General features: G+C 65.0%; 3 protein-coding genes across 3 annotated transcripts in view; all 3 read left to right on the plus strand.

Moving 5' to 3' along the window:
- The window catches only part of EMIHUDRAFT_215588 (hypothetical protein), a gene marked incomplete at both ends in the record, with an annotated part of 1934 nt that extends 1619 nt beyond the window's left edge, over positions 1-315 (plus strand). Inside the window, one exon of the mRNA XM_005762780.1 lies at positions 1-315. This exon is cut by the window's left edge and continues 1403 nt beyond it. Coding sequence (XP_005762837.1) covers positions 1-315 — 315 coding nt within the window.
- Positions 316-6460: 6145 nt separating this feature from the next.
- EMIHUDRAFT_452657 (hypothetical protein) lies at positions 6461-9243 on the plus strand (the record flags this gene model as incomplete). The annotated part of the gene is made up of 8 exons (XM_005762781.1): positions 6461-7375; positions 7447-7528; positions 7584-7706; positions 7754-7881; positions 7930-8024; positions 8091-8169; positions 8249-8411; positions 9029-9243. The coding sequence occupies 8 exons, from the start codon at positions 6461-6463 to the stop codon at positions 9241-9243; spliced, it is 1800 nt and encodes a 599-aa protein (XP_005762838.1).
- A 1650-nt stretch (positions 9244-10893) lies between these two features.
- On the plus strand, positions 10894-12164 carry EMIHUDRAFT_215592 (hypothetical protein; the record flags this gene model as incomplete). Its single annotated transcript, XM_005762782.1, has 4 exons — positions 10894-10923; positions 11007-11120; positions 11214-11321; positions 11568-12164. 4 exons carry the CDS (start codon positions 10894-10896, stop codon positions 12162-12164), a joined length of 849 nt encoding a protein of 282 aa, XP_005762839.1.
- Between the last annotated feature and the right edge of the window lie 3051 nt (positions 12165-15215).

The raw sequence follows: 15215 nt of genomic DNA on the forward strand, positions 1-15215 counted from the left end.
TGCTGGGGGCCGCCACAGTGCAATGCACAGTGCTACCCGACAGAGTCGACCGCCAACAATTTCATCGCGCTGCGCACGATGGCCGATGCGCCGGGCGCGGGCGAGGCCGACGTGCTGTACGCCGAGTTTGCAACGGGCGAGCAGTCGACGGCGGACATCGACTTCGCGCGGCCCGACTTCTACGAGATGTACGACGCGGCGAGTGACCCGTGGATGACCGCCAACGTCGTCAAGCGCACGCCCACGGCGGTTCGCCACGCACTCCACGAACGGCTGCACAAGTGGTTTGCGTGTGCGGGCGAGAAGTGCCCTTGAGGGGCGTGCGCGGGAGTGGGATGGCACGTGGGGGCGGCGAAGACCCAGTTCCCCTGTGCATGAGTCGCACAAGCGAACCACGGCGGGTGCTCCAACACGCGGGCAGGCCGCGCGTGGACTGACGGGCGGACGCAACTCGCTCGAGTGGAACGCTGGCCAAAGCACGATGAAGAGGCACCAGTGCATCCACACCCCTACGGTCTATCGCGGTCCCGTCGTGGCCCACGACTTACAAGTGACAATATGCGCCAGATTGGTGATTGCAGCGCTGGCTGCGGAGCACGACGCACAGCACGCGCGACGAAGTGCTTTGCTGCAGCATGGTGCTGTCTATCTTCCAAGCGTTGTGCTGTCTGTCTTGCTCGCACCCGCGGCAGTACGGCATAGATGTACTATGGGATCTGATACGGTAGTCGGTGCCCAGACGCAGTAAATACGGGTTGTGCGGGGATACGGGGTACAAGCATGTGCACGCCACCCTGGCTTAGCATACATGCTACTTTAGTCCCGGCAGGTGCATGCAGCGATGGGATGGGGCGCGAAAACCGAAATCATTCAGTCTATGATTGAATCATTCAGGAGTTTTCGGAGTTAAAACTTGGAACTGCCCACAGGTAGAGCATCTTAACGTTAACTTTTTGAGTCCCAACGTTAATAACTGTTTTCTGAAATCTCTCAATAACGTTGTTTATTGTTCATCGCAGCCTTTTGTTGTACGACCTTTACTGCTTTATGTTGTTACTTTAACAGTGTACAGCCGTATGACTCAGTGTTTTTTGCAGTGAATTTTGCCCAAAATGGAAGTTTTTTTTGGGCGAAACTCGCCGGCGCCGCCAGTGGCGGCGCAAAAGCGAAGGAAGCAGGCGGTTTAGTCTCGCTATTGTTGGCCAACACTATGGTTCATCATACGTCTTCTGCCTACAACAATGTCTGAAAACTGAATCAGGGCTCAGGTGCGGGGCTTTCACTAGTGTTTTTGCAGGATTCTATACCAAAATTAGCGCATTTGAAGGTTCTGAGATGACCTCTGGGAGGCTTGTTGTTCTAAAGTGTTTGTTCAAAGATCCTATTTTAACGTTAAGATGCTCTACCCACAGGGGTGCTGGATTGCAGTTCGGCAGCAGAGCCACCTCGCGCGCCCTGTGGGAGCAAGAGACGGGCTGCCAGGGCCAATGCGCGCCCGGCTCACGGGAAATCGTCCGCTGCTGCTGGCGCCCATGCTGAGGAAGAGGGCTTCCATGCTTGCCGGGGAGCCGGGGGCGTCCAGGTTTCCGTTCCTGTACCAGTAGCGACGAGCGTCCGGTCAGAGAGAAAGAGAGAGAGAGAGAGAGAGCGGATCCTTCGTGCCTCAACGGATCTGCGGCCAACGCCTCGACCATGCCCGGTCTTGAGCTTGCGTCCCATTCTCTCTCTCTCTCTCTCTCTCTCTCTCTCTCTCTCTCTCTCTAGACTCTACGAGCGACAGGTCCGGAAAGAGCTCCGGAGGCGGAGCGTCTTGAAGCTGCTTGAGCGTCTTGCTTGCTATCGAGCAGACTCCAGCGGACTGTATTCCGGAGGTGAGGTGCAGCGCTTATGCATTCTGCACGAGCTTTTGGCAGTAGCCACTCGAGGGCCATCTCGAGGACCGACTCCTAAGAGAGCGCCGTCGTGCGACGACCACCACGTTGGAGGCGTGGGCGGCGGCGGATGCGCGAGGCCGGAGATGCCCCCCCCCTCCCCCCCCCCCCCCCCCGGGGGGCGGACTTTGACAGAATCCATGAGTTTCGCGTGCCGACCAGTTTCTTATGCTCTTTTGTATTCTGCTCGTATGAAGGAGATCAGCACATGCCTGCGGTGCCGCATAGGAGAGCCACGCGTAGTCCTGAGCATACATCGAGCAGAGCAAGAGCTGCAGCCCGCTCTCCCCTTTGATGAGCTCGAGCATCTCCTCTTCCATCGGAAAGCCGCCACCGATGTGTTTCGATGAATGTTTCGGGGTTACTTGCTTGAGGCACTGCGCCACGTGCGCTTGCGGGAGGTGCGCTGCACCAATGAGTCGCAGGAGGGGCGAGCGAAGAAGATCTTCAGCTGAATGTCCGATCGTCTCGAGCGTCAATAATGTGAAGCTGCTCGCGTTGTTCCAAAGCTGGCCCTGTTGCAATAGCGCCATCTGCGTCATGGCAGACGGTGAACGAGCTAGCGTGCGGGGACAGCGGCATTTTGCACGGTGCTAAGTGCATTGCCGCTCTTAACGGAGTCGCTTAGGCGGCTCCGGTGGTGTGCCGGTGATAGTACTAGCACGCGCCAGTTCGCACCTGTGTCGAGCCTGTCTGCTGTGAGAGAGAGTTTGGTCCTTGGGGCACTCTTAAATTCTTTTCTCGCGATGTCCCCGCCGCCGCTCGCGCCGCCTCGCCTCCGCCTCCGCCGCCGCTCCCTCGCCAGACGCGCCGCCGCCCGCCCGCCTCCTCGACCTCCCAACGGAGCTCCTCGTGCGCGTCGTCTCTCGCTGCGACCCCGCCGACATCGCTCGCGTCGCGGCCGTCTCGCTGCTCTTCCACGCCTCGCTTGCGCTGGAGGGCATCCGCTTGTGGGCGCAAGAGCGCGGCTTCGAGCTGCCGGCGCTGCCAGAGCCAGAGGGCGAGGGCTGCGCCGTGCAGTGGCTGTGCTTTGCTGCGCTGCTGTGCGAGTCCAACCCGCCGGCGACGGCGGCGGCAGGCATTCAGCACAGCCTCTTCATCGACGGCGAGGGGCGGCTCTCGTCGTGCGGCTGGGTGCCGCACTACAACCTAGGGCTGCTTGGCCATGGCGAGGGCGTGACGCGGCTCAACACGCCGACCCGCCTCCCTTCTCCGCTGGGCGGCGAGCGCGCCGTGAGCGTGTCGGCTGGAGATGCGCACAGCCTCGCCCTCACCGCCAACGGCGCTGTCTGGAGCTGGGGCGGTGGAGCCTGGGGCCAGCTTGGCCACGGCGACGAGCAGAGCCAGCCGCTACCGAAGAAGGTCGAGGCCTTGGCTGACCAGCGCGTCGTCGCTGTGTCGGCTGGACGCAACCACAACCTCGCCCTCACCGCCAGCGGCAGCGTCTGGAGCTGGGGCCGTGGAGCCTTTGGCAAGTTGGGCCATGGCGATGAGCAGCACCAGCTGCTGCCCAAGAAGGTCGAGGCCTTGGCTGGGCGGCGCGTCGTCGCTGTGTCGGCGGGAGAGTACCACAGCCTCGCCCTCACCGCCGACGGCTCTGTCTGGAGCTGGGGCTTTGGAGGCGACGGCAGGTTGGGCCACGGCGACGTGCAGAACCAGTGGCAGCCGAAGAAGGTCGAGGCCTTCGCTGGGCAGCGCGTCGTCACTGTGTCGGCGGGAGGGGCGCACAGCCTCGCCCTCACCGCCGACGGCTCCGTCTGGAGCTGGGGCTACGGCTGGAATGGCCGGCTGGGCCACGGCGACCAGCGGGGCCAGCGCGAACCGAAGAAGGTCGAGGCGTTGGGGGGGCAGCGCGTCGTCGCTGTGTCGGCTGGACGCAACCACAACCTCGCCCTCACCGCCAGCGGCAGCGTCTGGAGCTGGGGCCGTGGAGCCTTTGGCAAGTTGGGCCATGGCGACGAGCAGGACCAGCTGCTGCCCAAGAAGGTCGAGGCCTTCGCTGGGCAGCGCATTGTTGCTGTCTCGGCTGAGGCCATGCACAGCCTCGCCGTCACCGCCGACGGCGCCGTGTTTACCTGGGGCCAGGGCGAGACCGGCTGCCTAGGCCACGGAGAGGACCTGTCGAATCAGATGCTGCCCAAGAAGGTCGAGGCGTGGGCGCCGGGGCAGTGATGAGAAGGGTGAAAGGTGAGAAGGGCGAAAGGGTGCAAGGTCCTGTGTTGCCGCGCGTGCCTGTTCGCCACCTGAGAACGTATCCGAGAGTGGCGAGAGGCGAGTCCGGGACGAAAGAGGTTTCTGCATGGTCCCTTGTGTTGGCGTGTGGGACGCCTTGGTGGAGAGAGAGCAGAGAGAATTTTTTGCCATTGGTAGGATGGCACTAACGGCAAATTGACTGGGGGGGCAGCACCGGGAGACTCCCAGAGTGTTGCAGACCCGCCCCAAGCACACCCGGGGCCGTGTCTCCACCTATCTCGACGGTGTGCAAAGCGCCGATACACCCGTTGTACCCTGTCATGAATGCTGATGTGAAAACCGCCGAAAATCGCGACGCTACAGTGAGAGGCCGTCCCGCGAAGCTTCAGCGCCGCTGAGATAGCTGTCGGCAGCCACTCACGCAGTCCGCCGGCCTTCTTCGCGGCGACAGTGCACTGTAGGAGCACCGGACGCACCGTTGGAGCCGGCTTTCATGCAACGTGGTTGCGTTCCGGTGGAGCCTATTCAATAGTATCGCGCCGTCCCGAACGCTCAGCGTGAACTGATCCACACGTGCCGGCGCCCAACTCGGCCCGATGACGCTCTCATGGCGACAGTGCACTGTGGGAGCATACCGAGCAACACGCTGGCGCCTCATTTTGTCGACGCGTAGCCGCGCTCTAGAGCCTATTCAATAGGATGGCCTAGAGTAGAACGGATGGCTAGAGTAGAACGCTGTGTGTCTTCAGAGACCTGTCGTGTGCGTCACCTTTGAGCTTCCTCCGCCAGACTGTACAGTGTAATTTGCTGCTGTTGACTCTGACTATCTACTTAAAGCTTGCCCAACAGATCACTGCACTAATGGCACACACCACTGTGGTGACGGCAGACACAGCACACGAGAGAGAGAGCGTCTGCGTGTGTCGGTGGCACCGCACACACAACAACACGAAAATCTTGTGTAGAGTCGCGGACGTGGCAATCATTCCAACGTATCGTCGTCTCGAACACGTCGAGCGGGTGCATGCAGCGCTGTGTCTCGGGCGCAAGCTCATCGTGCTATCTGACAACATGACATTAGACGACCATCACGGTGTAGATGGCGTGTCTGGCCAGGAGCAGGCTGCGCATTTGAGCACAGGCGAGTGGAGCGTCTGGCCGTCTGCAAACCTCCCCACAGTACACCTAGCCTCTATCACCGATTTCGCCTTCCTGCACAACCCGTTTATAGGCGAGATCCGCGTGAAGCTGGCGCACGGCAGGGCACTGCGCACCTGCCTGCGTGGCGGCTACCGCGTTTGCCTAATCGGTGAGGATGACCTCACAGTTGTTGGCGAGGGCTTGCTTGAGCGATGGGGGGACGCAAGGCGCGGCTTACCACCCACCAAAAACGGCGAGCCGCAGTGGGACTTCGTCTACCTGGGTCGCTGCTGGGACAAGAGCTGCGACAAGGCGACGCAGGTCCGCGGTGACCTGTACCAGGTCCCTCCCACTCGTGCCGGGTGGGGCGAAGTACCCAAATGCCTCCACGCATACCTGGTCACGCGCGCCGGCGCTCAGCGCGTGCTCGACTCGTGGGCGGCGTGCCCAGCAGCGCTCCCCGCCGACTAGACACAAACAAGCTCACAAGACACACAGCCAGCTGGCTGCCACACACCCTGAGTTGGCGTACACATAACTCAAGGCCACATCCTCCCTGTCGCCCCCCCCAGCACTCCAAGGTGCCAAGAGAAACAAACAAGGGCACAACAAACAACAGACGACAGGATGGTCCGTCCGACGTCGGGGAACCGTCGCCGCATCGCCCTCGCGACTCAATAGACTTCGTTGTTAATAGACAAGCGAAGGCACACAACAACATGACACCAAACACACGATTGCACGCACCGCACCGCACCCAGCACCCGCGCCCGCCTTCGTTTTTTTTTCGGAAGATAGGCGGGGCGGGGGCCGGGGGGGCGGCGGGCGCGGGTGCTGGGTGCGGTGCGGTGCGTGCAATCGTGTGTTTGGTGTCATGTTGTGTGTGCCTTCGCTTGTTCCTATTAACAACGAAGTCTGCTTGAAGAGAGAGAGAGAATTCTTGATACGAAACCACGACGACACACACCAGTCGACTCGCATCGGTTGCCTCCATGAACGGCGGAGCTATTCTCGCGCCCACACCACACCTGGCTCCAACGTGGACACGCCCATAGCTGGGGACACTACTAGGTCACGCATGGCATCAGAAGTTTTATCTCTGGGCCCCGAAAGGCATCTCTAGCAGCGTCGTTACGCATTCTCTGCTTGAAATAAAAAAACGAAGGCTTGCGAAATAAAAAAACCTGCGGGCGCTGATGTTGAGGCTGTGCCGGCTCGCGGGGTTGGCCTCTGCGCTGGCCGCGTCGGAGGGGGAGACGGCGTGGAGCGTCGAGGCCAACAACGCGCTCGCCGAGGCGGATAGGCTGCAGCAGCAGAAGCGATGGGCGGATGCGATCACGTACTACAAGCGCGTGCTCGCCGTCTCTCCAAACCCGCCAAACTTCCAAAAGTACATTGTGCTCAACAACCTCGGATGGTCGATGTACCACACGGACCGCTGGGCTGAGGCGGAGCACTACTACCACCTCGCCCTCGCCGCCGTGCCCAATAAGCCGCCGACGGACCACGCGCACATCAACCTGGCGACGCTCTACACAAAGACGCACCGGCCGGCGGAGGCGGTGGCGTCGTACCGGGCGGCGCTGAGCATGACGGCATCGCAGCGGGTCCAGACGCAGCTCGGCCGCGTCCTCATCCGCAACTTCCAGGTCGGCGAGGCCGTCGAGACGCTCAAGGAGGCGCTGTCGGCCTGGGGCTCCGACGGCCCCGCGGCGCAGGAAGCGCACCGCGAGCTCGGGACCGCGTACGCCGCCCGGCGCAACTGGGGCCGCGCGTCGCACCACCTCATCCGCGCGGTCGACCTCGGCCTGCCCACAAACTCGACGGGCTGCGCCGCGGCGCGCTGGTCGGTGGTGGAGGGGTGGGGAGGCGTGCACCCTTTCGGCAACTCGCCGGCGCTTTCCGGAAACACGGCGGGCGGAGAGCCGCAGGTCTCGGCGCTCACCATCACATACGCGCATGCGCGGCGCGCCCTCGCCGCCCTCGAGGGCCCTCCGCCTTCGCGCGGCCCCGCGGCCGAGCCGCTGAGAGGGCGGTTCGTCGACCCGCTCTCTGGGGTTGCGTATGACGAGGCGGCCTCGGAGCCCTTCCGGCTGGTGATGCTGCGGGAGGTGGCGCGGGAGGGGCGGGGAGAGGAGTCTGGACCAACGTCAGGGCCGGAGTTGGTTGCGGATTCCTCCAGGTGGCGCTGGCGGGACGGAGACCCACCGCACTCTACCTGCGCAGGCCGGCGTGCCTCTTCTTCACCGGCGAGCACGCCGGCGGTTGACTGCCCGCGACAAGTGAGCAGCACGGACCGTGGACTGTTGACCCACGCAGGCGAGCACACGGCGTCCGGCTTCCTGCCGTCCTCCTTCGGCGCGAAGGACGCGGACAACGCTCTCGACTCGGAGAGCACGCGCGGCGAGAAGTGGCTCGAGGGCGACGCTCTCGCAAAGGGGCGTGCGTTCCGTCGGGCCTCAGTGCACACCCAAGACATGATGGATCAGGCGACACCTTCGCCGTGATGGACGTGCGGTCGGGCGGTGCGGACGGGTGGCAGCTGCGCGTCGAGCTTGCGTCCAAGCTGCTGCTGCTGCTGCTCTCTCTCGACACGGCGCCGTGTCGACACGGAGTGGTGAGTGGATGGACACGAGTGGACGAGCGCATGCATGCATGCGTGTAGGAGCCGCCCGAGGGGGCGGAGCAGGCGGAGGAGCGGCGCAGTGGCTCGGAGCGGCTGTCTAGTGCGCTGTCCTCCGTCGACTTTTCTCGCGCGAGGCTGCTGCACCCCTCGCAGCTACTCGCAACGAGTACTAGCCACTGATCGTCACACTGTGTCAGCAGGCTGCTCGTCCCCTCGCAGCTGCTCCCGACCGTCGAGGCGCTCCGCTCCTCGCGGCTGCCTCGCGGCTCCCCCCGCGCGGTTCGCGCTTGCTCGCCGAGGAGTCGCTGCTGGTGCGGAGACACGAGTTCACGAGCGGCGCGTGTCGTTCAATGCTTAGGCGCGCTTGCTCGCCGAGGAGTCGCTGCTGGTGTGGAACGGGTCCGCCCCCGCTCCTCGGCACATCTTCGAGCGGCTGCTCCTCCTCGACTGGCGACCGCCCTACGCCGGCGCCGAGAAGCGCGGCCGCGCGCTGCCGCTGCACCGCACGCGCCAGCGCTGGCGTGCGCGTTCGGCTCGCCGTCCTTTTGAATCACAAGTCATGACTGACTGGCGTGAGGACTTGGATAGGCGGGTCTTCGACTCGTCGCTCTTCGCGCTGCGCTTCCCGCACCGCACGCCGCTGTTGCTGCAGAGGGCGGGGCATCCCGCGCGGCGATGCGGAGGAGTCTGTTCCTTCCTCAATGGAGGAGGAGCTACGCCATAGGCGGTCTTCCACGCGGCGATGCCGCCGCTCTCGCGCCCTGCCGAGACGCGGCGTCGCGTCCTCTCGTGCTCCCTCCCAATATGAGCGTGTGAGTTGCTAACCACTTCCTTAGCTCACGCCCGTAGGCCGCGCATTCTCTCGTGCTCCCGCGAAGGCGCGGCCCTCTGGATGCACATCTCCCCACATCTCCCCCACATCTCCCCCATATCTCCCGCGAAGGCGCGGCCCTCTGGATGCACATCTCCCCACATCTCCCCCACATCTCCCCCATATCTCCCGCGAAGGCGCGGCCCTCTGGATGCACATCTCCCCACATCTCCCCCACATCTCCCCCATATCTCCCGCGAAGGCGCGGCCCTCTGGATGCACATCTCCCCACATCTCCCCCACATCTCCCCCATATCTCCCGCGAAGGCGCGGCCCTCTGGATGCAGCTCGGCGGCGAGCAGGAGCTGCAGTCGCTCCTCGCCAGCCGGTTCGGCGTCCGCCGCGTCGCGGTGTACGACGCCGAGCAGGGCGAGACGCTGCAGAAGACGGCGCAGTCGTTCCGCGCCGCGGACGTCCTCATCGGCAGCCGCGCCTCGGGCCTCGCAAACATGGTCTTCGCCACGCAGGGATCGCTCGTCTAGGAACCTTCTAGGAACCTTCTAGGAACCTTCTATAGGTTTTCGCCACGCAGGGATCGCTGGTCTACCTCTTCCCCACGGTGGACGCGGCGTCGCCCGAGAGGCACGGGAGGCCCCTCAATTCATACATCACTAATGAATGCACAGGTGGACGCGGCGTCGCCCGAGAGGCACGGGAGGCCCCTCAATTCATACAGAACTAATGAATGCACAGGTGGACGCGGCGTCGCCCGAGAGGCAAGGGAGGCCCCTCAATTCATACAGAACTAATGAATGCACAGGTGGACGCGGCGTCGCCCGAGAGGCACGGGAGGCCCCTCAATTCATACAGAACTAATGAATGCACAGGTGGACGCGGCGTCGCCCGAGAGGCAAGGGAGGCCTTCCCTCGCCGACTGCGACTCGCTCGGCGAGCACCTCCTCCCCCGGCCGAGCTGCCGCCGACACTGCCTCCGAACTCTCCCCTTCTCCTTCCCCTTCTCCGCGTAGGTTGTTCTGCCTCTCCGCGACTGCACGGCCTGCGCCTCGCAGTCGGCAGCTGACGCGTCGCGGCTGTAGCAGGCGAGTGCATCTCGGCCGAGGAGCACGGCGTCTCCTTCACGGCGGCGGCGCTCGGCCTCTCGCTGCGAGTTCTGCCGCAGGCGGCCGCTCACTCGTGGGGCAACTTCTCCCTCTCCGCTGCGGGTGCCGGCAGACAGACAACAGAGCCTCCCGCTCCCTCAGTCTCTAAGCCCCCCCCGCCCTTCCCCCCCCACACACACACCTTCTCATTGACCACCCCTGTGCACACTCGACGTGGCCTTGTCGCATGGAGGGGAGAGCCAGACGCCTCCTCCAGGCGCGGCGGCGATAGTCGACCCATATCTCCCCATGTCTCCCCATATCTCCCCATATCTCCCCATATCTCCAGGCGCGGCGGCGGTGGTAGACCGGGTCGACGCCGACCTGCGCGAGAGAGGGCTGTGGCCGCCCGCCGAGGACGGGATGCCGGACCCGAAGAGCTACAGCGCGCCTCCGCCGATGGGGTGAGAGAGTAGCCGAGAGAGTAGCCGAGGTGTCGCCGAGGTGTCGCCGAGGTGTCGCCGAGGTGTCGCCGAGGTGTAGCCGAGGTAGCCGCCGCCGATCGGGCGAGGTAGCTCCGTGGGGAAGTGGGTGCGGATGTGTGTGGGTGTGGGTGGGTGGGTGGTTTGGGGGGGGGGGGGGGTGTTGGGGGGCTCCTGAGCTGACTCACAGCGGACGCCTCGAACAGGCGAGGCAGCTCTGCGGGGGGGCGCGCCTCGCCTCCGCCGCCCGCGCCGGACCCGCTCGCGCCGCAAGGCGAGAAGCTGCTGCCGCCTCTCAACCCCGCGTGGACGCCAGAGATGCGGCCAAGCCCGCCGCCTCTGCCCGCGGCGGAGATGGCCGGCCCTTCGAAGCGGCACGCCGACGCGAGCAGCGGCGGCCAAAGCAACAGCCCCCCGCCGACCGCGTCTAGCGCTGCCGTCGCCGCCATCGCCGCCGACGCGGCCGCGAAGTGCCGCGAGGGCTCCGCCTGCAGCTTGCCTCCTTCGCCGCTCGCGGCGCAGGCGACGATGCTGCCGCCCTCGCCTCCGCCCTCGCCTCCGCCCCCGGAAGCAAAGGCGGGGCTGGCTGGGAGGAGCCGAGGGCTGTGCAATGGACGCGCTGCTCGAAGAATGCACCGATGTGCTCCTAGGCGGGGGCTCGTGGAGCCCAGTCGACGCCATATCTCCCCATATCTCCCCATATCTCCCCACATCTCCTCCTAGGCGGGGCTCGTGGAGCACCAGTTCGGCCGCGGCTTCCGGCTCGCGGTGGACGTCGTCGACAGCGACAGCGTGCCGCCCCCCACCGACGACCCCGCCGGCTTCTGGCTGGGGGCGGTGGGTATCGACAGCGACAGCGAGGAGCTCGCACAGCTCGCCGGCGCCGCCTCTTGAGCCATCAAAGCGGTGACTCAACCGGTCGTTGAGTAGGAGCTCCGGCACGAGCTCGCCGGCACCATCACCAGCGCCGGCGGCGCGGAGGGCGCAGCGGGCGACGCTGCCGACGAAGCGGACGACGCCTCGGCGCGCAAGCCCACAGTGCAGCCGCCCGCGCCTCTGCCGGCAAAGATGCGACACGTCGGCAACGATCCGCCGCCGCCGCCGCCGCCGCCGCCGCCGCCGCCGCCGCCGCCGCGCAACAAGCCGGCACAGACGCCCCCCGCGCCCGCGGCCGCCGACCAGAGGTCTCCCGACAAGCGGCTCCCGCCGCCGCCGCCGCCGCCGCCGCCGTCCAAGCGGGCGGCCGAGTCCAAGCAGCAGTGCGCCCCCGTGCCGGCCGACGAGGAGGCGGAGGATTCGCCCGCCTTTAGCAGCAAGTGCGGCCACTGGGCTGCGACGGGCGAGTGCTTCCTCAACCCAACCTTCATGCTCTCCTCGTGCCAACGCTCCTGCCGCGACCTCGCCGCGGCAGACATGACGCCCATCGACGTCGACAACCCCCCAGAGGCGGTGCTGAAGGTGCTCTCCAAGATCCGGCTCGGCGACGAGGACGCGCCCCCGCTCTCCGCGCCGGAGAAGCTCAAGGAGCTCATCAAGCGCGGCGTCACGTCGGCGCAGGAGCCCGAGATGAGGACGCTGGAGAAGATCGTGCGCGAGGTTGCAAAGTCGACGCCGAGCTTCGTCAGCAAGGAGAAGGAGAAGAAGGGGGGCGGCGGCAAGGGCGGGGAGGGCAAGGCCTCGAAGAAGAAGAAGGGCGAGTCCAAGGGCGGCGGCAAGGCGGCGGCGCAGGGCGGCGTCGGCGACGACGACTACGCCTACGCAAAGGTGCTGATCGAGGAGCTGCGGCCCATCTATGAGCGGCTGCCCACCGAGCAGCGGCGCCACATCCTCGAGCGTCTCATGAAGACGAAGGTGGGTGACCGCCTGACGTTTATTGAGTAGAGGGAGCGGAGGACGCGGGCGGGCGCGCTGGCGCAAAACATTGCAGTCCATATGGGGCGCTCCATGCGACGATTGTTAAGTATACAAGCTAGGAGAGAGGTACCGCACTCTCCAGCCTCTCCAAGAACTCTCCATAGAGCATAGTCCATTGAGAGATTGGCTCACACCGCGCTTTCAGTCGCACGTCACAACGAGATACACGACATATGAGAGAGGCCGTCGGCCTGTGGCTGACTCGCAACAAAAACACGCTGCCCACCCTTCGGGTCGCGCTCGAGCGGGGCATGCCAGTCGATTTCTTCGGCGACTACCTTTACAACAAGGCCCACCACCGGCGGCCCCACGACGGCGTCCTCGCCGCCTGGGCGGACGCGATGCGCGCCCCGGCCAACGCGCCGGTCGTGCACGGCGACAAGGAGAAACCAGAGCTCACCCGGCAGTACAATGAGGGGTACAAGACTGACCTCGCAGAACCCCATGCGGGGCCAGGAGGATGCGATGAAGTAAATGAGATCAAGCTCTGGACGCCCCTCCTCAAGACCTCCTCGACGGGCGTTGGCAACCCCTCGAGTGGCGGCACGCCCGCCTCCGTCGGCCACTCCTACGCCTTCGGCAACACCGAAGAGAAGGCCCGCCGCCTGAACATGGGCTGCAAGGCGCGCGGGCAGCCCAGCCAACCCTTCTCCCACAAGACCGGCCACGGCTACGTCAAGGCGCATCGCGGTTTCTACCACGACGCGATCTTTGTGTCAAGCGCAACAACTTCAACCTGCTGCTCCACGAGACGTTCGGCGGCGGCTTCTCGCCCACCGCCGTTCTCAAGCTGCGCCGCCTCGCGCGCAAAGTCGCGCGCGGCAGCGTTGACCGCACGGCCTACTCGCCCAAGTACTCGCTCTCTTTTATGTCCCACCATGCAGAGCGCATCTCTCTCTCTGTTGTGCGAGGCGTGAACCGCGCCATTCGCTCTCACCTGGCAACCCTGTCTGCACGTCTCGCGCGCGCGTGAACAGGGCTCCAGGCCCCAAATTACGTGTGAGTGTTAGAGTTGTTTGGTATTGCTAAAAATCTCTCTCTGACTCGTGACTGGCTCGGACCTCGGTGCTAAAAACCCACGCTCTCACTGGCCTGCAGGATCACGCAGCCTCGAAGGATCTCCACCTCATCCTGTCATCCACCTGTCATCCACTGGCCAAAAGCACCGGCATCCCTCCTCCCGGCTTGCGCCCAGGGGCCAGCGACGCCCCGGGATCTGGGTCGAGGTCCCGGCACTCGTACTCCTCTTCCATCGCCTGCCTGCCCTCCTCGAACGCTTGCGCGATGGCGCGGTCAAAGTCAAGCAAGTTGATGTCGGGGGGGTGGCCTTGCCGCTCTCGCGGGACGCACGCGGCCAAGTGCGTGAAGAATGCGCTGCACAGGAGAAAGCAGGCGCTGTCAAGCGCGCGTGTCGACCACGCGACGATGCAGCTTCCGGCTGCTCCCCTCGTCGCGAAGTGCTGTCGAAGCTCCGCCGCAAACGCCTTCGACTCGCAAAAGTCGAGGTAGATCAGCCTGGGCCACGCCCCGCTGCTGCAGAGCCTTTCCTCACCTGTGCGTCGCGGCGCCATCCGTGAGAACCGGCCGCCCTCACCGATACACGCACGCGAGCAGTGCTCGCCTTGGCCTCGAGGCCACCCTGCACCTTGCCCGCGATGTTGGAGCCAGGCACGCGCTTCACCACCGCGTCGACGGCACCGTTGACCAGCGCCCGCATCGGCGCCCTGGGGTCGCGGCATTCGTCGCTCTCCTCCTCGGCATTGGCCTTCTTCCGGAAGCCGAGCTTCTCAAGCACCCCTGCAGGCTCCGACAGCACGGCGGGAGCGGCAGTGTAGGACACGACCCCGAGCACGGTGGCGGCAGGAGCATGCAGGAGCACGGTGCGGCAGTGTAGGAGCACGGCAGGAGCACGGTGGCGGCAGCGACGGCAATGACGCGGCGTGAGGTCTGGCGCGGCTCAACGGTGTGAGCATGATTGAGAGGTGTGAGAGTGCAACCCACGAGTGATGTGTTTATCACAGTAGCCCGAGGGAGGGGGGGGGGGCGGGCCTCACCCAGGGCTCACCGGGGCCCGGCCGTCCCCGCCCCCTCCCTCACCTGCCCCACCCCGGGGCCTCACTCGCGATGCGCCGTCCCGGGGGGGTAGCTCGCTGCCCGACCCCAGGGCACCCCACACGGCGCTTACGGGCGGGCCACGCGCACGCGGCCCCGTACGCCTACCGCGCGCCCCCGGCCCACCAGCGCCACGCCCCGCGAGGGAGAGCGGCCCGTGCGGCACCACCACTCACACAGAACAACACAAACTACAAATCAACTAAACGGGTGACCCCACTCTACTCTGCACACTCAGACAGTCCGCACTGCTCCAAACGCACATCTCTACCATCTACCGATGCGGACGCAAAAAAGCGCGCCTCGGTCGGTTCCAAGGTCCAACGGTGCGAGGAAGGCTGCGAGCGTCTGCTGCGAGGCGCGCTGCGTGATGATCTGGTCCCAGTTGTCCATAGGCTCGGTTGTGTCGTCTGTATCTGTGTGTTTCGCGCGCGCGCCTAAGTTGACCACAAATCCCGCCTAAAAAATTGAAAAAGCAAACCCACGCTCCGTACGAAAGTACGAAAGAGCTGAATGGGCGGGTCGGATGCCGGGGGGCGGGGTGGGGGGGGCCAGGGGGGGGGGGGGGGGGGCACCCGGGGCGCCTCACTCTGAGGAGCTCCGGCCCGCCCCTGCCCCTCAATGCCCCGGGGGGGGGGCCTCATCCGCAGCCGGGGCGTCCCGGGGGGGGGTCTCGGGGGGAGTCCCGGGGGAGGGCCGCCCCCCCCCCCCTCCTCGGGGTACTGTGAAAAACACCTGATGGGCGCCTTGGTTTTCAAAAAAAAACACGCCCCTTAAAAAGAAAAATCTTTTAACGGGGGGGGGATGCTGGGGTTAAAAAAATCTGGAGGGAAGCGCCCCCTTCTCCACAAAAGGTCCCCCGCCTCCCCCCTTAAAAAGGGACCCAACCCCCGCTTGGGGGGCGGG

The sequence above is a fragment of the Emiliania huxleyi genome (assembly GCF_000372725.1).
Source record: "Emiliania huxleyi CCMP1516 unplaced genomic scaffold EMIHUscaffold_66, whole genome shotgun sequence".
Lineage (NCBI taxonomy): Eukaryota > Haptophyta > Isochrysidales > Noelaerhabdaceae > Emiliania > Emiliania huxleyi.